Raw genomic sequence first — 24,722 nt, 5'->3', positions numbered from 1 at the left:
ATATTCTTTTTCATAAAACTTTTTGCATGAAGGAAAAAAGACCTGCCAGTCAGTAGACGATAGGAGCAGGAAAGACAAAAATACAGATAAACAGACAGCTGCATCTTGATGAATAGCAAGGTAACTCCTCTGGAAGTTGGGTTTGTGTGCACCAGGGGCACAGGAGGAAAGGCAGACTGTGTTGTCCTCTACAGCTTCACAGTCTGAAGAGCTTTGATCTAGTGAACAGCTCTCTCTCAGTTGTTTCAACTCTGTGGCTAAGAATCTGAAAAATATCAAATTCTTGAAGAGTAAAGACTTTCAAAGAGCCTGTGAATTACCAGTGAAACCCGAGCCTGCTGTCAGAGTCTCAATGCTGGAAAACCTGGGATTGATCTTGCACTGTTTCCCCTCCGCAAGCCCCCACGTGCTGAGGGTGAGAGGGTGCCGTGTGATCAAACGTGACCCTCAGCTTGCCACTGACAGCAGCACGCTCCAGGAGCCACGCAGCCAAAACCCCCAGCCATCGGTGGGCAGCTCCTTCAGAAGAGGCTCACTGAGGCAGCAGGGGATGGAGGGTCCTCAGGAGATACTGGTGGCTGATCCTCAGGAAATTAAGAACCAGACCTCATACATCCACTGTGATAATGTTTCTGGAAGTGGTCCATTGTACCCCAGAGCATTACCTACGCCGTGCCAGCAGGAGCCAAAGAGATGTCCTGGGCACACTGCTTTGTCTCAGAGACTGGCCGTGGTGTAGGCCTCCTACATGGAAGTAGTTTGAAAAGGAAAATGCATTGCCTAGAGGAGTCAATAGCCTCTGCTTTGGCTGTATCCCCTCTACGCTGTACGCAGGTTTTTGGCAGGGAAGCTTTGTTGGGTAACCAGTGCTTGCAGCAAGGGCTATGACCCATCAAAAACACCTATCAAGCGGATTTCCAGAGCAGCACTACCTACTTAAGAAACCTTAACTGAGAGAGACGCTGAAATCTTTCACGTGGCTCAGGGAAAGCAGGTTCCTCTGGGAACCTGCTGCTGTAGGATAGCCTATGTTTTGTAGCACCACCTTCCAGATAGGCTTCCCCTCAGCCCTCAGAACCCTTGGAATAAAGAATACATTTTATACTTAATGTATGGACTGTCTGGCCCCTAGGTGGGCATGACAGCAATTCTTACTGACACTATTATTCTCCCTTTTGTCTAGAAGTGAGCCCTGAATGTTGGGTGCCTGCAGAGATTACATGTAGGGCTGAAGTTAAGCACCTTTGGGCACATGATAGAAAGCACTGACAAAACAGGCAGAACTTTGCCACTCAGGAAGCATGTACAAGCCTGGCTAATTAAGAACTGATATGTCACAGGGGTCTATTTTAATGCCAGTTCCTAGCCTAAGGTCAGTAAGAATCCCATACCACAGTAGTTGCTGCACTTGACTTTTATTGCCTTGGCAGAATTGGCTGGTATGAGGACGCACTTCTCCAGCACAGGTCCCCCTTTGTGCCTCTCGGTAGTTCATTCCCTTTGAAGTTACAACCAGGATGATTAAATGCATTGCTCGGAAAACAGTCACAAATCTCTCTGCAAAAGAGTATGTGCCAGTTTTTATGTATAAGCACTTCAGCTTTCTGCGGCACTGAATTCTCATTTACCTGATTGAGACAGCAAAGAAATGCAGAAAGCCAGCTTACAGAGAGAGCAGTTCAACCACAGGACAATGTTATCTCAAGGCAGTCTTACCAGAAAAGTATTAACTATTCAATGCAACAACACAAATAAGCTTGCTTTATGCCCAGAGTGATGAGCCAAGGGAGGTCACAAGGCAAATGTCAGCAGAGATTAATATAACTTGACTCCCAAAGATGTAGTTTTAAAAAAAAACATACTTTCTTAGTTTGAAATTACTGGTAGGATTTAATCTGTTTCACACACCTTGAGACACCTGAACAATGGACTTTTCCCTTGTTTTACCATGGTGCTAGTAATACAATCTGTTTATTCAGTGGCCTCCCACTTCTTTCCCCCCAAGAATGGCAGAATAAAGAAACATTGTACAAAATGCCTGAAGCATGACAGCCCACCTCTCAACAACGCCCTGCTAACATTCCAGCTCTGCACTTAGTACACCATTTACCTAAGGCTGGGTAGCTCTTGAAAACTTTCTAATTGCATTCTTCCTCAACTTTCATCTAATACAAGCAAGAATGTTGCAACAGAGGTTTGAGACCATTTTTTTCTGTAGCAACAGCTTACTCTTCTTTCTGTATCCTACAACACCCAGAGGGTGAGGACAAGGGCTATCACAGAAGGTCAGCAACAAGAGCCACGCCAGGGCAAGTGGCAGGTACTGAACTTCAGCAACAGGCTGTCAGAGCCCTGATGAGCCTCACCTGGCCCCACACCTAATGCCCATTGCTCTAGGAGCCCCATTTGAGCTCAGCCCTATCTCCTGGATGGACTCTGGACTTGTGCTGTAGGTAGCCTGTCTCCTGGATGGGCTCCCTCAGGCACGTGCTCTCATTTGCCTCTACTCCTACCTCTTGCCCTCTCTCCTGGATGGAACTTGGGCCAGTGTTGCAGCCTTGCCTCCAGTCCCGCCTCCTGACAGGACCCTGACCAGAATTCATCAGCAAACCTACTTTTCAGTTTCTGTTGTCAGGACCCGTGACTGAGCATCAGCCATGGGAGGTCGGTGCTAGATCAGCAGGGAAGGAAGTTACCAGCTAAATTTAACTCTGCATAATAGAAAGCCATGTCATGGCTGGCATCCACGCTTGCTGAAGAGATGGGTTTTCTGGATGGAAGATACAGGCTTCTGGGTAAATTGGCTGAAGTGAGGATTAAGATGAAGCTCAGCAGAAGTGGAAGAGCTGGGCTAACTACAGGGTTTTAGAAACCTCCCAGAACAATAATACTGGTTTTTACTGACAAGGTTTTCCTTAACTAGGTTCGGAGCAGATAGGTGTTGCTGGACTGCAGGTGAAGCCAGGGCTGCTTCTGGGGCTAGGGAGGACCTCAGCCAGCAGCACTCTTTCACAAGGCTGTTAATAAAACCCACAGTGCCGGTGGTGAAAAATAGTTACTGTTTCATACCCCAAGAATGACTTTGCGTTTGAGTTTAAAAAACCTTCCCCTGTTATTACAGGATGTAAAGAGACAAACACACGAAAGACATTTGCAGCACAGAACACATAATTGGAATCAGGCCAGGATCATTTATGACTTGATGGCCCCCATCTCAGCATAAACATATCAAAAAAGGGACTGCAGCAAATCCTTCACGCTGTGGCGCACAGAGTCTGGTATTAATGATTCTGCCAGAAACGCTGCGAACAGATCAGAGCTTTCCAAATCAGACAATGTGCTTCCTGGAAGCACTTTCAGCCTTGATGGTAATAGGAGCTGTTGTCACATTATCGTAAGGTCTCCCAAATGAGATCCAGTCCGATTCTGCAGCAGATGTTGAATAAGGATTGCTTGCTCTTAACCTGTGTCCCAGCTGCAATTCCACTGTTCGAATGAGGAGCCAGCAAGGCCAGAAAGAGACACAGAGGAGGACTGTTCCCATTTTCATTTGAGACATCAGGAAATTCCTCCAGAAGCCTCCAAAGGGTCTTTCCCCAGTTCAGTAGCTAACTAGAGTAAACAGTTATGCACGTGCCCCTGTCTTAAGAGGAAATCAACTTCCTACCACCTTCTTGAAGCACTGATCTGGTTAGGTCTGGAAGGAAGACCTAAGTCACAGCTGCACCTGCCTTGCTGCTCTGGCCCAGCAGAGCCAGAGGGATGTGGTATCAGCCCACCTCACCACACACCAGGTCCCAGGCAGGGGGGGGGAAAAAAAATTTACCAAATGTAAGCATTTATTTATCTTTAAAAAAAAATAGTGATGAAATAATAAAAATCTGTTAACACAAATTTCAGCTTCATTGTTTTTAATTCACCCATGGCAGCCTATCCTATCCTTAGCCAGAACTGTGCAGTACTCTGTGCCACACGGCTCCTGCCTTCCACCTTCACTGATCAGCCACTGGTATTCCACCAAAAGGCATGGTCATCCCTTTTTTGTACAAACTTCAGCTGAAGCTGAAACTGTGAAAGTTTGCATTCCATACATCAGGAGCAGCCAGTTTTAAGGTTTAGGATTAGGCTTCACTCAGGGAGTTTTCCAATCCTGTGCAATTAAACTACATTCTTTGGGCTTTGCAAAAAAATAAGCCCACATTTTTCAGTAAGAAAGCATCTTTAATTTAACTCTACAGGACCCGGAGTGTGCTTTGGGGTTCAAATAATGTTGGTTGCTTTCTATTCTAGACAGACCAATAAAGAAAAGTAATTAAGACAAGAAAACAACTTTTGTTTGATTAGTTGCATTGTACCTCGTCAGTAAATATGGTGAGAATGAAGCTGGATTGTCCTGCTCTGAAAACATCGGCATGGATCCTCCCATTATCCAGAGGCGGAAATACAACACGAGAATCACCTTCAAAGAAGAACATCTCAGTTAGCAATGCGCTACTAAGAAGAACTAAGGCCTCCCACAAATCTTTTGTTGTGATAGCTCTCCGTGCTCTGCTCTGTGCCTCGACACAATTCAGCTCAGCAGTTTAGGCAAAATTCAATTTTGTCACCTTATGCAGGATGACAAACGTGTGAACCCTCAGCACAGACAACACTATGTTGTTGTGCTCACCCCTTTTCACGTGTGCATTACTGACAGCAACTGGCATATCTCGACTACCTATGACAAAAGCAGCATTTTGAAGGACAAATCCATCACCCTGCTGCAGCTCAGACTGCAGAGTTTTGCTATTGACCTCTACCTAAATACAGAGGGGAAAAACATGGCTGATGTCTTAAAAGCTATTATTGTTCACTCATGCTGGCATAGGTCTAAGGACAACCTCCATCAGTGTTTCTCATGCTGTGTAATCCTAATCCTTGGAAGGACTTCTGTGGGCTGGCATTCCCCCACCTTTCTGGAAACCACTTGTCACTGCGGGATGAGTACAGGGATCCAGCTCCTAGAGCAGCACAGGGAGTTGCACACCCAGCACACCCCCATGGAGGTGCTTGTTTTCTCCCCAGCAACGTGTCAAGTCCTGCTTGGAGCATGCAAAGCAGCAGGTATTTGCAGGCAGAGTTTTTCTTTGGACTCTTGCCAAGCCCTGCACTGAAACTAACAGCATGCCACTGAAAAGTCAGACCAGCACCAGAGAGTCCCCATGTATTTAGGGCAGGAAACACTTGCAGATGATTACATGGTTGTAAGGGCAACCACTACAATCAAAAGAAAAATTGAACTGAGAACACAACAATATTCTTGTCTCTGCCCAGATGAAGTTTTCTAGACTATTTTCCAAGACTAACTGTGTGTTGACAACTACCATCTAAGCTTTCTGAGTCTTTTGGGATACTACCACACAATGTTCATTCTCACCGCATACACAGAAATACACAGCCAAGTCCATTCGTACTTACGTAGCTTATCACCAAAGCAGCTCTCTTCAAAAAAGGCCTTGCCGTATACAAGAAATTCTGTTTTTTATTTGCAGTCAGGTAGCTGAAACAGAAGGAAACAAATATTTGCTGAAATACTTCGAAACAATAACTCATTTTACAAACTGGAAAAAAAGATGTGCTTTGTTTTAACCACCTGTCCTGATTTCGGCTGGGACAGAGTTAACTTTCCTCATAGTAGCTAGTGTGAGGCTGTGTTTTGGTTTTGTGATGAGGAGAAGGCTGATAACATACTGATGTTTATAGTTGTTGCCAGGACAGTCAAGGTCTTTTCAGCTTTTCTGCTGTGCCAGTGTCTGCAGGGGCAGGAGAAGCTATGAGGGAGCACAGCCCAGTTATTGGCTTAGGATTTGACCTTAGGTTTAGCACTGAGATCCAAATTTGCCAATGACATATTCCATATCATGCACGTCATGCCCAGCGTATAGCTGAGGGTCTGTCTGGAAGTTCTGGTCTCTCTCTCCGGGTCCTCTCTCTCTCTCTTGCTCTCTCTTGGGGTTGCCCCTCTCCCTCAGCTGGCTCTCGGGTCTCTTATCTTCTTTTCCGGGATTGTGGTTTCAGGACTCTCTCTGCTCCAGGATCGTTAGCCAGGAACAGGATGAGCCTTGGTCACCAGCTGCTGAGCAGTTTCACTGTGTATCACTCATTTGTATGTTTGTATATATTATTATTGTTATCATAATTATTATCATTAGCATTATTTTCAATTTTATTGTAGTTTAGTTATTAAATTGTTCTTATATCAACCCACAAGTCTCTTTTCTCTTTACCCCTTTAATTCTCTCCCCCATCCCCGGGAAAGGGGAAGGTGAGTGAGTGGCTGTGTGGTGCTAGCCAGAGCTCAAAACCACAACAGTCCTTTTCTTTTACTAGCTACTACGAAGGAAGCTACCTCTGTCCCAGATGAAACCAGGACACCACCCTTAAACTAACGTGGAGTAAAAATAACACCACTCGTACTCTTCAAAGCTCTTTGCCCATGACTTAAGTAAAATATCAAGACCACTTCAAATAATAGGCACTATAATACGTGTCAGTTTCCCCATCAAAATCTGGTTTGGTTTTGGTTTTTTTAATCAATTAACTCCTTAATCCTCAGAACACCCCCACACAAGTCTCTCTGAGGTTGCTGTCTTCAGAATCCCAGAAGACTATGCCGAGCTACATTTTTACCAGGTCATCCAAACAGAGCAATTCAATTTAGGCCATTATTAAAATGCAAAAACTCCTTGTTCCCAGCACTCTGTTCAGTCTTTAGAGATGGGAATAATCATCCAGCAAAACTGAACTTATTTTCATCATTTTTTCAAGTATATTCAGCATGCTTAGGTTTCATTATAAGTCTGCTGACAAGGTGTTATGATAATTAACTGTACACATACACACAGGTGGCTTATTGTTGTAGGAGCGTTCATAAAAACCTTCCTGATTCTCAATGAGTAAAATTAAATTGTATTTGGAGCCAAGACTACACATTTATTTTAATATAGGGTAGAAGCACTTGCCAAATTCTAAGGAGTTTTCTTAATACAGCAAACAGCGCCATACGTATGACATTAATTCAATGATAATTCCATTTCTATTGAACCTTACAGAGGCTTCGTCACTGTACTAAAGCAACGAGAAACAAAAAGAGATACAGAAGACAACAGCATAGAGGACTAGAAAACTATTGAAAAAATGACAAAGAATTTTAAGAAGTCATAAATATCAAGTAAACAAAATAAATTCAGAAGGAAAACATTTGCAGGCTCCCCTGTGTAACATACAATCACTATCAGGATACTCTATTTAAATGATTTACAAAAACTGCAGCATGAATCACAACACTTGCACTCAAGTTACCTTTCCAAGCATGAATGCATCATACATTTCTCTCGTGAACATCTAGCATATAAAATACATCTTATTTCCTCTCCAAATTCCTCAGGACAGTCTATCATTTGATTGCTTCCATCCTTCAAGTCTTCAAATAAACAAGATTGCAGCACTTCCTAACACTGCCAAGAGTCTTTAATATCTGGCTTTTTGTTCAAATTTTCTATAGTAGGAAGTTTGCAAGCCTGGTCACCATGGCAAGATGGAGAAAAGACTACACTGCACACAAAAGCAACAGAAGAAAATCCATCAAGAAACAGAGGTGGCATTTAAAGAAGAAAAGTACATCTGGGTACTCTCTACAAAATAACCGCTCTCTGGAAAACTTTCCCTAAGTGTTGTGCCTAAAACTTAGGAACCAAACCATACATTGTAAAGAAGTCAGATGACTTTAAGTCTTTGGTGTTTACTTATTTACAAATGTTGACATTCAAGCACCGAATCTGACTTAAATGTCAGACTAGTCTTCAAGGGCTGATCTCCACAAAGTGCAAAGTTTTTTGAGCTCCCACTGATTTTAGTCAGGCTCCAGCAAGTACAAGTGAGATGAAACTAAGCCTTTAGTTTTCTCTCTCCATGAAAGGTCAGGTTGGCCTTCAAGTGTTCACCATGGCCCTACTCCAAAGCCCACCAGAGCCAAAGGGAAAGATTCTCAGTGACTTTAACAGCATTTGGATTAAATCCTGATCTTTTTTTCCCTACTGGAACCTGTTATGAAACTCAACCCCCTCACAATTTGCAGCAGGAACAGAAGTGTTGGGTTGCATTTTGTTTCTATTTTCACGGGTGGGGGGAGGAGAGCCCTCTATTAATCACACTGCCTGCCTCTTTTCAAGAACCTATTTTCACTCGGTTGTCATTTTAACACTTTGGGCAGAAATTTTCCATTACAAATATATGCTTTAGGTGGAATTATTCTGGAAAAGATCAGCCAGAACAGTTCGGTGTTTTCTCCAAGACTTCAATTAAAGACAGGGGAGCACTTTTATCAGTGTCATGAAGTCTGCCAGCTCCATCCTTGAGAAACTGCATCACCTCACACCACTGACCTAAAATTCAAGAGGTGGCTGTCATCTCTAGACCATGTGTTTGTCACCCTCCAGAACAGCCACCCAGGGTCAGGCAAGCTATAAGCTCGAGGGGCAGCACCTGCAGGGAGGCGTGGGGAATGCAAACCTCGCTGCTTTGCCATGCTCGGCAGGGATCTGGCTTTCAGTGATCAAGGTTGCATCGAAGAATTTTCCTCTGGAACAGCTGCCAGGGACAACATGCCATTTGTGAATGCAGTCCCTTCATTTTAAGCTGCTGAGGCTCAGGAAAGCATGTCTGTGCTTCAGGGCCTTGCAAAACCAGACCCTGATCTAGGTCTAAACACTGTCCTAGAGGAACTCACGCCATTACCTTCTCTCTGTTCCCTCTCAAGCCTGGTCTGAGGAGAAAATTAAAGTCAGAAAATGAATCTAAATGGAAGGCAGTAATTGCTCCTTCATCCTTGGCAGTACAGTTTTTTTAAACATCTTGATGTTGACTTTTTTTTGTCTGCCTAAGGGTAACTAAAATGCTGCCCATATCTCGCACTTCCCTTGCAGCAAGCTTAACACCATGCAAGCAACCAAACATAGTTTCAAGGCATGAGTTTATCTGCAACTCAAAGTTAATTTGAAGTGGTCTACCACACTGCAGGGCAGCTCTAGCCATTTCAGAAAATCCTGAAAGGCACCCTCACAATTTATGTTGTGGAGCAGTAGCATCTCCAGGAAAAAAAAAAAAATAAACCCCTGCATTGACACCAATTGGAAATCACCACTCTGTGCTGAAGAGCAGATGGGCAGCAAGCAAGAAGGAACCAGAATGAAAGCAATGGGTAACTGAAAATGAGTGAAGCAAGAGAGTTCACAGGGCCCTGAACTTTCTGATTCTTCCTCCTAATGCTTTTGCTACTTTGCAGCTTCAGTTAAAGGTTTCTTTCCACAATAGTTCAATTAAGAAGAAAAGCTCTTCCATTTTGAGAGAGCTGCTGTCGTTAAATCTATCTGGAAACCATGAAAGATAACACAATTCATTGCTTTGTAATTCAGCTGCCCATCCGATCAACCTGCATAGATGTATGGGTTATGCTTTACAAGAACCATGTGGTTTTCTGGAGTACCTTAGTGAGGCTAGTACTTTTTTCAGGAAAGGTAACTAGTAAAACATCTTATGTATGGTGCAGGCAAAGAACAATATACGATTTATGTATTAAAATCAAACGAACAGCAAATGGGACCTAGATGAAGAAGTCTGCTAAACGTCCGTGACACACAGTGTGTAAAATGCTAGCATTTTACATGTAAAATTGCAGCTTGCAAAAACACCTGAAATTATGCTGAACTTCAATCAGAAACCTTAAGATCAGCCAAAGCTCTCTGTTCTGTCTTTAGCTAGGACAATCAAAGAAATTACTATTACAACAGTTGAACTGTTCTCTACCTGTTTTAAACAGCTGTCTTGTATAAAGTCATTTACAGGTCAGATTTCCATGCATTTGCCAACCACCCCAGGCTGCCAAATATCCCACTGTTCATGGGAAACACTCCCTATCACCTGCTCCACCCTGACCAGCATAATGTGGCTCCTGGTGCCAAAACCCACACACACATTCATTCCCACACAAGAGCAGTGTGGGATGTAGTTAGGAAACCTGTATTGATGGTAGCTCCATGCAGCAAAATGCTACCTCCAGAGGAGGTGAATGTTTCAAGGCGTAGGTCTCCCAGATTTTCATAATGAAATTATAAAATTAGAGGAGGAAATCCAGACTGCCAGGTTTGCTAAACGAGCGTGAAAAGAGCCTGTTTGGGCAGAGGTTGCACCTCTGCTTTGTGCAAGCTTTCCCACAAAGCAAACCAGCATGTAATTGCCTACTTGCTATCTTTTAAAAGCCTTTCAGGAATAGACCCTGAAGCAAACAGAATCACAACAAACAATAAATCCAAGAAATGCTTAATAACGCAGGGATTTCTCTCACACAGTTCGAGCGGAGGCCAAGACAGATATTTGGCAACTCTGGCTTCCTGAAAAGCACGGCTCATCCTGAAATCAGTTACATCATCAGGGCACTCAGAGCTTTTATAATTGAAGACAGCAGGGTAGGTGGCCTAGTAAAACACAATACCATGCAGTTTACAGGAATGTAAACTTTGCTGGTACCAGATGGACTCCGTGTTAATCAAAACAAACTTCTCTAAGAAGCAGGCAGCTTTTTAAATTTGCTTGTACTTTTGGAGGCATCTGGAGTTCACAGAAAGGAGCGGGGCAGCTCCTCAGCTGCTGTTCACCACCACGGCGGCAAGAGCTATCGCAAACCCGTATCGGCAACACATTTACCCACACTGCAGCTGACTCAGCTTTGGTATAAAATGTGAACTCACTCTTGCGTTCTCTTTGAAGGCTTTCTCAAGGGAAGCTAACAAACAATTAATATGTATGATGGATGTTCCCCATCAGGGACATCTAAAAGACCAAGATAAGTACGCAATAGAACAAGCTTTGGTATTTCGAGAGCTTGTTTTCGCCCCTCTGCTGTAAGATCATCATTGCTCCCATTATATTCTTCTCAGGAAACAGATCCAACACCCAGCAACTGCCAGTGTTTTGAACTAACACTTTCAAACCCCTAATATTAAAGGAATGCATTAGAAAGGTGAGTATAAAAGCAAGGCTGTTAACTTATTCTTAATTATTGATAACAGTAAGGCACCTCTAATCAAGACATTTTTAAAGTTAGAAAGTGCTATTTTAGGTAAATGTCAAATCTCTAGGTCATTGGTAGATGTACATCTAACTCCAAACCAGCTTGACATACTCCCCTGCTGAGAATGCAGAATTTTTACAGGAGCCATATCTTGTCTCTAGAGACCATACTTACCTTTTCTACTTAAAGATGATTTCCTTATAATCTGTCCAGATAGTATATTGGAGAGGTATCATTTCAACCTAGCTCAGTCTATATTCTTCCTTGAGGACAACCATCAAAGGGCAAGTGTATGTGATAACCCAGGGAGAAAACAGGAGTGAAAATCCATTGTGGAGTAAAAAAAAATAGAATAAAAAAAACAAAAAACAGTACATTACAGACACCTTTGGATTTTTAACTTGCTTAAAATACCTGTCAATGCAGGCAAATAAAATATAAGTCACAGTTACAGGTTTTACAAGGGAGAAAGAAAGACAAGCACTCCTTCTTTCCTCTTTATGAGTAGTCTTGACGTTCCCCACAGCATATGTGTGGCATCCTTGCTCCGTATCTCCCCAGAGAGCTCTAAACTCCAGCTACAACTACCCACACAGACCCAGATGCATAAACACACACAAACAGAAGCAGTTTTACAGATTCTTTAGGGGGCCATAGAGAGATTGCATGAAAGTCACAGCTGTTTTAACTCATTTGCACTGACAACAGCCAGTATGTTTTCAGATGTGACCACAAATTTGGGGTTCTTGTTGTTTTTTGTATTTTTGGGAAAAGCAGAGCAGGGCATAACTGCATTGGCATATACAGCAGAAATGGCAATCCCACTCATGGCTTTTCCTTATTCTTTTAGAAAATACATACCTCATTCTCTGTGGAACGAAAGTGGAGGAAGAAAACTGGGAGGAAAAGGGAAAGGGAGAGAGAGAGGCACAGTAAGGAATGAGGAATAGAAGGAGAAAAAAGGAAAGTAGCAGAACACACTTAATGAATCAAAGATGTGACCCAGAAGGTGAAAAGGGCTTCCCTTCATTCCAGACATTCCACCAACACGAGGAGGAGACAAGGTGGAACAGGGCTAACAGGAAAAATAAGACCTCATCAAAGCACGGACACCTTCTGCCAGATCTCAAGAAACCAAAGCACCATGCCTTTAATTTAAAGCTTCCATCAATTTCAGCCATTTTATTTCCTCTGCATCACACACACCCGAGGCATTGAAATCCATCATTAGGCTCGTTATTCCCTGTCCTAGCCCAGTTAGGGGCTGGTATAGAGGTATTTCAAGTAACTACACTATAACCAGCACTGATAGCACCTTTGGCTACTGCACATACTCAACTACAAACCATTATTTTCAGCTGCTTGCTATTTTGACAAGCTTTATTCATTCAGGCTGCATTTTTTCCCTTTCAGGAGCTTATGTCAAGCTGAAATGGTTTTCTTCCTTGAAAGTATCAAGTAAAACAGTTAGGCTGTTCCTGAAAAAGCAATAAGAGAGATTTGCCCAAATCAACAAAGTTGTGCAACCACTTTATTGGGAAAACTTCAGTGGTTCCATACTTTGGAGCAGGGATTTGAAATTTAGTAGAGGGACTGCAGAGATGCTCCTGTTGTTGCTTTCAGTGACAACTCATTCCACTTTTGGGCACGTGACAAGCCACTGGGGGGAAAAAAAAAGATCTACATTTGCAACACTCACTAGATATTTGTGTCATCTCCCCAGGGTCTCTAGCCCTACCAAACACTATCTAGCAGGAGCCTGCAGGAACAGCCTCAGACTCTCCTTATATTGCTCTTGCAAAGCCATTGAAATAGGAGACTCTCCTGCAATGCCTGTATCCAGCCTGGAGGAGACCATTTGCCTAGACTGCAGAGGGCTGAAAATTTGTGTCTGAAGAAGAGGCTATATGAGGATGTGATACAAGGAAGAGACGAGATAAAGGAGAAAGAAAGGAAGGTAGGCACAAAGAGGAAAGGGATGGGAACAAGCAGGAGCCAGGAAGGAGAGGAAGACAGAGGAGAAAGATGGAGATACATGGAGATATTCAGACCTCTGCTGCTGTCAGAGATCCAGCAGCAGTATCCAAGAAATCTGCTGCCACTGGAGCTCCATTCACTTGTGTCCCCAATGAGCACTCAGGAGCTGAACTGCAGCAGCAGAGGCAGGGAGGAACCCGCCTTCCCCAGAGCAGCTCCTCTTAAGAAAGCAGCTGTGCTTTTTAAGAACCAATCTAGCATGAGCAGGTGCACCCAAAAACACAGAATATGACTCCTACAGACTGACTGCTGCCTTTGTGTCTTTGCACAGAAAAAAGCTGCCAGGTCTTGAATACAGCCTTCCCCAAAACACAACACAGCATCCATAGGCCACACTCACTCTGCAGGGCCAGGCTTGGTAAGGGGGCTGCCTGCAGACCCACCGCACACAGGCAGCGAGCCTGGGCTCTGTGAAGTATCTAAAACACACTCCCTAATCACAAAAAACTAGCTTACTCACCAGCTTTTATATGAAGAAGGGAAGAGGTTATCCTCCACTCATGCACCAGGCTCTGTTATTGCAAGTGGAAATTATTGAGGTGTCCCTGGGAATCAAGTGTTCTAGTAAAAATTTACAAACAAACCATAAAAGATGCGAAAGTCTGCTGCATTGCTTTCGTGCTCTCTGTAAAGCATTTCATATCAGTAAACACAGACCAGTTCAACTACTCTGCTAATTTACAGAAGGAATTGTGGTGGCTTTAAAATTATGTATGTGCAATTAGGGAATTAAGGCTCTAACTTTTTGCTGTTGTCCTTGCCCAGGACCCCAGTAAGCAAACTTTAAAAAAAAAACACAAAAAACCAAAAAAAAACAGAGACATTTTAAAGTTTACAACAGGACAGAAGAGGAAGAATATCAGTAAAAAATGTCAAAGAAAGAGCACAGAAATAAATGTCCGTGAGACTGTCAGTCTCTTTCTGGCGAGCCTCCTGCAGTCTGTACAGGAGAGGAAAGATACACACCTCAGAGAACGAAATAATACATACCACTGCTAGCAACAGCAAACCAACCTGGATTCAAATATAGTGCCAAAAAAGATCAAATAAGGAATGGGGAAAGAAAAAAAAACAAAAAACATATCAAGGAGAACAGGACAAAACAGAAACCACCATATTCAGGCAGTCTACCTACTTCTCGCAGACAAACACACAGCATCACACAGGCAACCAGCGCCCAGAAAACACAGTGAGGACTCAGTGCGGAGCACAGTGCAGAGGTATATGTGCCCAGTGAAGGCAGGAGCCCAAACACCCAGCCCTGAGGCAGGGATGGATGCATTTCCCTGTACCACAACCCCAAGGATATGCTGGGAACAGACAAGAGCTCTCCTAGAGTAAAGGCCCATCACCTCCTCCCTCCATCAGCCCTTTAAAATAGTGTTAGGCACTGATGAGAAACATAGAGGCACATAAGGGTGATCTAGTCCAAATCCCAGCTCCTGAAACAACTCTTTAAGGAATTTAAATAACTCAACTGGTACAGAGTTTGACTTGAGGAAGGAGGGGAAGAAGGCAAACTTTTCCAGCTGAGTCTGCTCTCAATCAGGGCAAATGCTCAGTTGTTTTTTTATTTTTCTTAAATATGTTTGCTGAACTGAATTATATTTTTTAAGTCATCATTTGGGGTCAGCCCAAAAAGAAACTTTTTGTAATGCCTGGAGAGGCACATAATGTTTTAATTGTGAGCATTTCTGGTAAATCAAGTGAAAGTGGTAAGTGAAAGTCTGGTTTCAGAAGGAGAGGTGGGCACAATTTGCCAAGAAATGCGGGCAGGAAATAAGTGCCTGAAACCCTTTGTAACCGTAGCCTGAAGAGTATTGCTTTATTTCAAGACCTATTTGTTTTGAATTTTTTTTTAATTCTTCCATAATTTCCTTGAAATCCAAAACTACTTGTCAAATTCAATTCAAAGTCACATTTTTTCACTTAATTGGAGATGAGGGAAAAATCATACATCTGCAGTTTGAATCCTTGACTGAGATAAGAAGATGGAAAGAGGAGCAGATACCACACCACTATGATGGGGTGACAGCAAAACAGAGAGTGTATGGGGAGCTCACCAGCGCTAATGTCCAAGAACCAATTTAAAGACATCTGGAAACAAATAGCAAGTGATAACGAGATATTAATGTATTTGATAATCTTCCCTCCTCCTCCTCCTGCTCCCCTGGCTGCCTCTGCCTTAAGAGAGCAAGCTCTAAGGGCTGTGGCTGGGTTAAAGGACCATGTTAGCACAGACTTTGTGGGAACAAGTAGCAAGCAAGGAGAAAGCAAGAGCTAGTGTACAGGGTACTACTGCAATAGCAACAGTTTGTTTGTAAGAGGTGTTAATGAAGATCGAAAAGCTTGATTGTATTCTCTAAATTAAAAGAGGTCATAAGCTATTCATTTACACTGAGGATTTTCCCAAATTCACACGATGGAAAGGGGTGGTCCTTGTTTGGATCCAGACTGTCTGTCAAAAGCCACCAGTGGCAGAGACACTATATTCAGCTGTAGTCCAAAAATTGAAGGTTGACATGTTTTCCACAAACTTTTCATTCAAAATGAAACCCATGCATCAGCTACTTAAAAAACAGTTTACTGGATGTCAGTGATAAATACTTCAGGAAGAAGGTATTTCCTTTCCGGAAAATTCTTAATCTGACATTTGATCTGGCATGTCCCTTTGCTTCTGTCAGATTAAATAAAGCAATGAGTAAATATCTCACAGCCATCCCTAACTACAAAATAAATCGTAAAAAAAAAACCCTTTCCTTACTTTTTCTTGTTAGAAAAATGTCTGTTATTTTTAACATCCTCAAAAATAGCTTGTTCTTTTTAAATATGAATGACACGAGTCTGTTAGCAATATAGCGAAGAAGCAAAATAACATTCTTCAGAGCTGATATCCTTTCAGAGAAACTTTTTGATGTTTGCAATCAAATGCAACTCAATGCCAAAGTTATACTGCAACAGAGAAAGAATCTGAAAGAAAACAATTCAAAAATTGGCAGCAAATTACTTCTTTTGTCAGCAGTCCTGTAAGTAAATTGTGCCTGTGCTATTACTGCTGGCATGAAATACCAAACACTATACTTCCAACAACTTTTATCTCTGTTGCTTTTCCACACAATCATCTACACACAAATCCTTAAATTCTTCAAATTAAAAATGGACCAGTTCCTTCATCACAGGCACTTATGGTTCAGTTATGATAGGGTTCATCTGTGAAAAATAAAAATTAAAATCCACAATAGCCAGTAAAGATTAGTGGCTTGCTTTAAATGGATTTCCTCAGCAAAGCTAGTCCTTATATCTCATCTAAACAGATAATAAATGGTAAAAGCCAAAAGCACACCAATAAAAGAATAATTCTGAAACTTGGCAGAATTAGAAAAAATAATTACATTTTATCTTATTTTGACCACAATTCAATCCCATCTCATGCCAGAAAAATAAGACCACAAATATTCCAGTCTTCTTTAGGTCACTAAGATATTTGCTTTGAACTGCATTGGCGACTTCCAAAAATAAGCAGTAGCAAGAAAACTACACCATTTTGTAGTCTCCATCTCCACTGAAGTGGGTTTAAATTCTGGTATTTAAAAGCCTGGCAAGCATGACAGATCCTGCACATTGCTCACAGGAAAGCTTATAGGATGTTACACTCAGACAAAAATAGGAGCAGCTTCTGCACTGGGGATTTTGCAGCAGCCTGTAAAGCACCCCCTGACCACACCAAACCTTTACAGGATGGTGCTGGAACTGACACTCAGTAACAGAATCAAGAATCACAGAATGGCTGAGGTTGGAAGGGACCTCTGGAGATTGTCTGGTCCAGTCCCCCGATCAAGCAGGGTCATCTGGAGTATGCTGCACAGGATCACATTCAGGTGGGTTTTGAACACCTCCAGAGGAGACTCCACCACCTCTCTGTGCAGCCTGCTCCAGTGCTCTGTCACCCTCACAGTAAAGTAGTTTTTCCTTATATTCAGATGGAACTTTCTGTATTTCAGTTTGTGCTCATTGCCTCTTGTCCTGCTGCTGGGCATCACTGAAAATAGTCTGACCCCATCCTCTTGACACCCTCCCTTTAGATACTTGTATACATTTGATAGGATCACCTCTCAGACTTCTCCTCTCCAGGCTAAACAGGCCCAACTCTCTCAGCCTTTCCTCATAAGAGAGGTGATCCAGTCCCCTAATCATCTTTGTTGCCCTCCCCTGGACTCTCTCCAGTAATGCCATACCTCTCTTTTACTGAGGAGCTCAGAACTGGACACAATACTCCAGATGTGGCCTCACAAGTGCTGAATAGAGGGGGAGGATCACCTCCCTCGACCTGCTGGCAACACTCTTCCTAATGCAGCCCAAGATACTGTTGGCCTTCTTGGCCACAAGGGCAAATTGCTGGCTCATGGCTAACTTCTTGTCCACCAGGACTGTCAGGCCCTTCTCTGCGGAGCTGCTTTCCAGAAGGTCAACTCCCAAACTATACTGGGGCATGGGGTTATTCCTCCCCAGGTGCTGGACCTTGTACTTGCCTTTGTTGAATTTCATGAAATTCCTCTCCGCCCAACTCCCCAGCCTATCCAGGTCTCTCTGACACAGCCTTCTGGTGTATCAGCCACTCCTCCCAGCACTGTATCATCAGCAAACTTGTTGAGGGCGCACTCTGTCCCTTCATCGAGGTCATTGATGAAAACATTGAACAATATTGGACCCAGTATTGACTTCTGGGAGACACCGCTAGCTACAGGCCTCTGCACCACTGATCACAACCCTCTGAACTCTGCCATTCGGACAGCTTTCAATCCACCTCACTGCCTACTCATCTAAACCGCACCTCCTGAGCTTACCCTATGAGGATGTTACAGGAGACAGTGTCAAACACTTTGTTAAAGTCAAGGCAGGCAACATGTACTGCTCTCCCCTTATCTACCCAGCCAGTCACTTCATCATAGAATGTTATCAGATCAGTTAAGCATGATTCCCCTTTGGCGAATCCATGCTGACTACTCCAGATCACCTTCTTTTCCTCCACATGCTTAGAGATGCCATCCAAGATAAGCTTCCATTACCTTACCAGGGATGGAGGTAAGGCTGACAGGCCTGTAGTTTCCTGGGTCCTCCTTTTTGAAGACTGGAGTGACACTGGCACTCAGGCACCTCTCCTGTTCTCCATGTCCTTTCAAAGATGATGGGGAATGGCCTAGCAAGAACAACTGCCAGCTCTCTCAGCACTCGTGGGTACATCCCATCAGGGCCCATGGATTTGTGGGTGCCAAGTTGGCCTAAATGATCTCTAACTTGATCCTCCTCAACCAAGGGAAAGTCTTCCTTTCTCCAGACTTTCTCTCTTGTCTCCAGGATCTGGAATTCCTGAAGGCTGGCCTTAGCAGTAAAGTCTGAAGCAAGGAAGGCATTCAGTAACTTTGCCCTGTTTGTATCCTTCGTCACCAGGGCACTCACCCCATTCAGCAGCAGGCCCACATTTTCTCTAGTCTCCCTTTTGCTACTGATGTATTTGAAGAAGCCCTTCTTGTTGTCCTTGACATCCCTTGCCAGATTTCATTCCAAATGGGCCTCAGCATTCCTCATTGCATCCCTACATACTCTGACAATGGCCTGTGGCCTGTACCCTTTTCCACATTCTGTTTACTTCCTTCTGTTTGAGTTTTGCCAGGAGCTTCTCGCTCATCCACACAAGTCTCCTGCCTGCTTTGCTTGCCTTCTTACTCATAGGGATGCACTGATCTTGAGCATGGAAGAAGCAATGCTTGAATATTAACCAGCTCTCTTGGACCCCCCTTCCTTCTAGGGCCCTAAACCCATGGTATTCCACCACATATGTCCCTGAAGATGCCAAAGTTTGCTTTCCTGAAGTCGAGGGTTGTGATCCTATTTATTGCCCTGCTTCCTCCTCACAGCATCCTGAACACTCAGATGCGTGTCTGTGGGGACAACCAAACTTTCCCACGTAACTGATAGCCTCTCTTCCCCAGACACCCCACGGTAGAAGGCACGTTGCTTGTTCGGCTTGAGGGAAACCCATGAAAACACATAATGAAGTTTGTTCAGCGTTTCATCACCCTCCAATGTAGCCATGGTCTGGGCTGTTCTGGTAAGCCATGACTGAGATCAGTTTAACAAGGTTATTTCATCCCTTCCACAGCCCCACCATGCAATGGGTCACTGCACTGACAAAGGGACAAATGCTCTGGCTACCATTTGGGGCATCCTCAGGCATCCCACCTGTCCCACAAATCAACCAAAAGGAGAGTGCAAGGGTGTGTGCAGACACACCCTGGTTAGAAAGGAGAAGGAGCCACACATTGTGGGAAAGGTTGTATGTCCCTCAGAGGATACTTCTGTGGTCTGTGCTTATCTGGACTCCAGACAGTGATGGGATCTGGTCAAAAATGATGCACAGGTCCAGACAAGAAGACAGAGTTGGTGGGGGAAGGGAAAGGCAAGCAGTGGTATCAGAGCTACCACAAACACATCTGCTCATTCTCAAGGGAAAGTGGTGGCTCTTGGGACCACTGCTGCACAGTCCATGGACACAGCCAGAACCTCAGCCTTCAAGGTCACCAGAAGAGCCGCTATGGAAGAACAGTGCCACAGCCTCTTCTCCACAGCGTGGCGGCAGTCCCATCACAGCTAAGGCAGGAAAACTGATTCTCCCAAATTCACTTGTAAAGATGCATCAGGACAAGCAATGCTGCAGCAAAACTGATTTAAAGACTCACATAAATTTACTCATGAGAAACAGACATTTTCATTAAATTAACTAATTCTTTTTCTTTTCTTGTTCCCCTTTATTATTTGCACTGCATATGTTTGATCCTCTTACTAAACACGATAAATAGGCCCTTGCTGAACAATTAAGAAAAAAGTACCAGCCAGTACAGGTAATGTTGCCAACCAAGACTGAAGACAGAGAGCTGCTGTTATTTCTGTATTTGAGTTACTGATTAACTGTAACATTCGTAAAGTAGCAATCAGAATTGCTATTCCACAAACATTCCCTGAGAAATAAAGACTTGTTCCAAGTGCCAATCACATATTCTCTTGTGGTTAAAATGCAATTAAACAAGCAAAGCATCCAATATACCCACAAACTAAACAAAAACAAATCACAGAAGCCTGAACTGTAGAGCAAAACCAAAGGCAAGATTTTTAAAACATAATTCAAAAATAAAAAGTGTCAATACAAGCTGTTGTTTGTAAGCCACTGTAAAAACTTTCAAATTGCACGTATATGTGTTATTTACACACAGGGAAATGGGTCTTTTTCCAAAATATGTCTCAGTAGGAAAAAATCTTCTGAAACAATAACGCTTTGCTTATTCCAGAAAACTGTCTTTCTTTTTTATGCTTCCTAGTTTACTTTTAAAGGTTTTTTTAAGTGGTGAAATGGATGGGAAGAAAACCACTCTTGAATTAACTACGTAAAATTCTTGCCCTCAGACCCTGAGGAAAGGTTATTCTGAGAAAAATAAGAGAGAAGGAATAATGCTAAACAAAAGTGCTGATTTAGCAGTCTCGGTTTGATCACCAGAAATTAATACAGAGAACAGCATCCTTACCACAGGCCATCAAACTCACATAGAGTGAAGAGCCAGAGGCAGAAGCCATGCCGGGGGGACACCAGGGATGGCTCCAACAAGACCCTGCAGCCCAACCAAGCGAACGGCGAGCCCTGTACACTGCCATCTCCCCCAGAGGGAAGAAGCCAGGCATTTTGGAAGAGGACAGCCACACACCTTCACTGAGAGCATAAGCTTTCAAATCACACTTAGCTTGTGGATACTGCATGGGTCAGAAAGGAGCAATTTTCAAACCAGCAGCAGTTTCTATTAAATTTGGCCATCGCATGCCCCTCCTGTGGTGCTTACCATAGGAGGCACCTACACTATGGACACGAGCCCCGGTTCAAAGCTTCTCCTCTTTAGCGATGAGTCTCTAACCTGCCCTGCTCAGGGCAGGGGGTTACTGCAGTGTTTTCCAAGGAGCAGAGAAGCAGTGGAAGGCAGTTTACCTAAGTGGCTGCTGCCTGTCAAAGCTTCCTCCAGAGAGCACAAGCTCACCCAAGTGCACTTTACTTGAGCAAAGCTATTGCATCTGGTTCAGTTTTGTTTCGTTGAATTGATAGCTCAGGGCTATGTTGGAGAAGGCAGAAAAGGGCACTTTTCACAAGGACCAGAAAGAAACAGATTTTACAAGATGGATGGAGCAAACCAAAGCAAAAGTGTTGATGAACATACTGTGCTTTGGGCAACTTAATAAAACTCACATTACAAAAATCACTACAAATCATCTGCATCGGTTTAAAGTCTTGACCAAACCATACGTGCTCTGTTACCTCATAGGCTGCTTGCCTCAGGTAAAAAGAAGAATTCTGCTCAATTCACCACTACCTACTACAGAGCAATAACCCACTGCTCCTTTTTTTTTTTGTTTATTGGGTTTTTTAACCTCTAATGAGCTTGCTTTACTGCCCTGAGCAGGTCCAGCAGTCTCTCCCTTTGCAAAGAGCCACCTGACAGCACACCAGAGTGACTGTCTCCCGAATTAGGACAGAGATGTAGAAATGCACAGAGGCAAATAGATCCGATCGATCTCTCGGACTGTTGAGAAGCACACAGTCCTCAGAGACCTTTATTTTTTCAATCTGCAATAAAAGGGCCTGGCAGGAAACCGGAGAGAGCCAGTTTTACAAGCTGGGAGGGAAATTATTACAGGACTGTAGCAGTTCAGGGATCTTCCAGCTGGTTTAAATGATTTGGCTTCCTTACGAACATACTGAAGGGGAAGGAAAAAAAAAACAAAAACACCCCAACTCTGAAGGTCAGCCATGAGTGCTATAGGTATCGCATGAAACAGTCCTCAATTTATTCTCAAACATTTTATCTAAAGATGGGGTTAGGGGGAGGAAGGAGAAATACAGAGTGGGAATGGAAGTTACTGCATCCATATGTAAATATTGATTAAAGGAAGCAGACCATCTCCTGCAATATCTTGCACAAATGAACAATATCAAGAGTGGGACCAGAGAGCACAGCAGGCAGGCGCTCAAGTAAGGTATAAATTCAGATCCCCCCAGAAAGCGCTGAACTCACCCCACTCTGTCAAGCTCAAAAGGCTGGGTGAAACACCACTTCCCAAAGGGAACAGGAGCTGATTCTTTGCCTCCTTCATTTGGTATCTCTTTCTATTACACAGGCTGAGCTATTACATGTGCCATAATGATAGTTTCAGAGGGAAGCAGTAAAATTTCCAAAATGCTCAGAGAGGAAGGGTGTATTTGTTTCAGTTGAAACTTGTTGGTTATTTCAACCCAGATTTGCAACTTTGCCAGCCCCACACTGCACTTTTGTGAGCTCCACAAGAAAAACAACTGGCATTGCATTGACCAACCTTCAGCAATCCAGGCTGGTGGGGACAAGGAGCAGCATCTTAATAGCCTCTTTTTTCTATCCCACTCCTGGGAAATGCGTGACTGTTATTGAATCTAACTCCTTTTCTACATTTCTTATTTAGAAAATGTCCAAAATAGAAACAAAACATGCTGTTCATGGAGAATTTTTTTTTCCCTTTTTGTTTTGGGCTTCTTTTTTTTGTGCAGATGGTTAGGGTTAATAATTAAAAAACAGTCTGGTTTAAGCAATTTTTTTTAAGATGTCCAGTTGGTTGCTTTTTTTTTTTCATCAGGATGAATCTAATAAATTAATTTTCATCCTGTTGGGAATCAACAGGAGCTCATGCTTGTTCCCTCCTTCCTCCAAGGTCACTGCACTCTGCTTTGGTTCCTCGCTGGCATAGGCTGCACACCGATTTTGGCAGCTCCCGTGGTGGCTTGAGCACTGCAAACCCAAGGCTGTCCCCACTGCCTGCTTGTCTGCTTGGGCAGGGGTGAGCAGGCTGGCAGCAGCGGCCACCTCTGGCACACAATACAGAACCGCTGGTTGCATGGAGGCTCTCCACGCCCTTCGCCCATCTCCCCAGCACAGAGTAAAGCTTACGGAGGACTCCGTGTTTTTGATCTGATACAAACATGGGTGCACATTAAAGTATTTCAACATGGAATTGGGATCCTGTGTATGTCTCTCTGGTAACAACTCTGGAATAAGGACTGTATTATACCAGATTGCACCCCTTGCCTCAGCCAACCATCCCCCAATTGCACTAAGTCACTTTAAAATTCAAATGTGCCAGATATTTCATTTATCTCCATTTATTTTTCTCTCTTACTGACTCTGCAAGGCTACATCTGATATAAATAATATCAGCATCCACCAAGTGACAGAAAAGGAAGCTGAAACCCTACGGATTCCATCCCACTTTCACTTCTGTCAACGGTTGCCTTAGCAGGAATTATGAATCTTTTCCACTTCTTTATTATTATTTTTTAAAACAACTTTTGGTAGAGAGCCAGCACTTGATGAAGAACAAGACAATCCCACTGGGTGCTGTTCATCCATGTCCTGCCAGCATTCCTGGCGCTAACTGACCCACCGCTCACCATTTACAATGCTTGTGCGAGCACATCACCACGCTCACACCCAGGAGGGCATGCTCCCTCTCCTGCGCTCTCTGCTCTGCCCCTGCAACCATCACCAGACAGCATGCACTGAGAATCTGACAGATCTGCTCTCCCAAAACAAAGCACTCCAAGACACATAATAAAAGCCCAGTGAACACTGTTGGAAACCCTTGTAAGGAGAGGAGTAGCAGCAGAGAGGATATTCAGAAAGGCTAATTTTGCCAAGAGAAATGAGCCTCCCCATGTACCCTTTTTGATGAGCGGTGAAAGGGGATGAGAGGGAAGGGCTGATGCAGACATCCTTCCCTCTGAGTCACCCTCTGGGGACCCTCTTTCTCTCCATCAGCTACAGAGGGAGCTCACCTCCCTTAGACTCAGGTCCCTCAAAACCCACACTGTCCAGACACAGCTCAGGCTCAGACAAAAATAATTAGAACTACTGATGAAGAAAAACCACTTTTTGCATCTGGTATTTATTGAGCAAAAAAGTGCAAGGTACTTCCACCTTCTTGGCAACCCTGCCTTTGAGTTCCCAGCAACTGATGCCAGCATTGATGGAAAAACACATTGCTGACCCTCAAAAAGCGTGGGGCTAGCTTTTCCTTTGCTGCTCTGTGGGTCAAAGAGACAGATTCATAAATGGAAAAGCTTCTGCCATCTCACAATAGCAGTATACAGACAGACTGCCTCTTGACAGGAACAAAAATAAAAGATGACTACAAATAACGTTGATATGGTAACACATGTTTAAAATCAGTAATAAGAAGGCCAGAGGAGAGCTTATCCGGAGCCCCAAGTGCCAGCCAGTCTTACAGCACTTTGGCAGAGGCAACTCTGGAAAAATAAGGTGGGAATATTTGCTTTTATGGCTTGCAGATTGTCTGCGTCAATGCAATCATACCTCAGTCATTCACTTCAGCCAAGACCCAGAGACCAAACAGTTCCCAAGATGCTGAATTCGGTCAGGCTCTTTGGGATCATGTATCTCGGGTCTTAGAGGGGAGTGCCTGGCTGTCCCGCAGCTGCTGCATCTCACCAGAAAGT

The 24,722-nt window shown here is 43.6% G+C and overlaps 1 protein-coding gene across 1 annotated transcript in view; it reads right to left on the bottom strand.

Annotated features, from left to right (window-relative positions):
* LOC104471237 (transmembrane and TPR repeat-containing protein 1-like) overlaps positions 1-24,722 on the bottom strand; it is a 57,346-nt gene that overhangs the window by 5,478 nt on the left and 27,146 nt on the right. Inside the window, exons 5-6 of the mRNA XM_010086505.1 lie at positions 5,458-5,539; positions 4,356-4,459 (exon numbers count right to left, since the gene is read on the bottom strand). Coding sequence (XP_010084807.1) covers positions 4,356-4,459; positions 5,458-5,539 — 186 coding nt within the window. The remainder of the gene's footprint in view (positions 1-4,355; positions 4,460-5,457; positions 5,540-24,722) is intronic.

This window comes from Pterocles gutturalis, unplaced genomic scaffold (assembly GCF_000699245.1).
Source record: "Pterocles gutturalis isolate BGI_N339 unplaced genomic scaffold, ASM69924v1 scaffold8336, whole genome shotgun sequence".
Classification (NCBI taxonomy): Eukaryota; Metazoa; Chordata; class Aves; order Pterocliformes; family Pteroclidae; genus Pterocles; species Pterocles gutturalis.
This window is presented reverse-complemented; position numbering and strand designations above follow the sequence as displayed.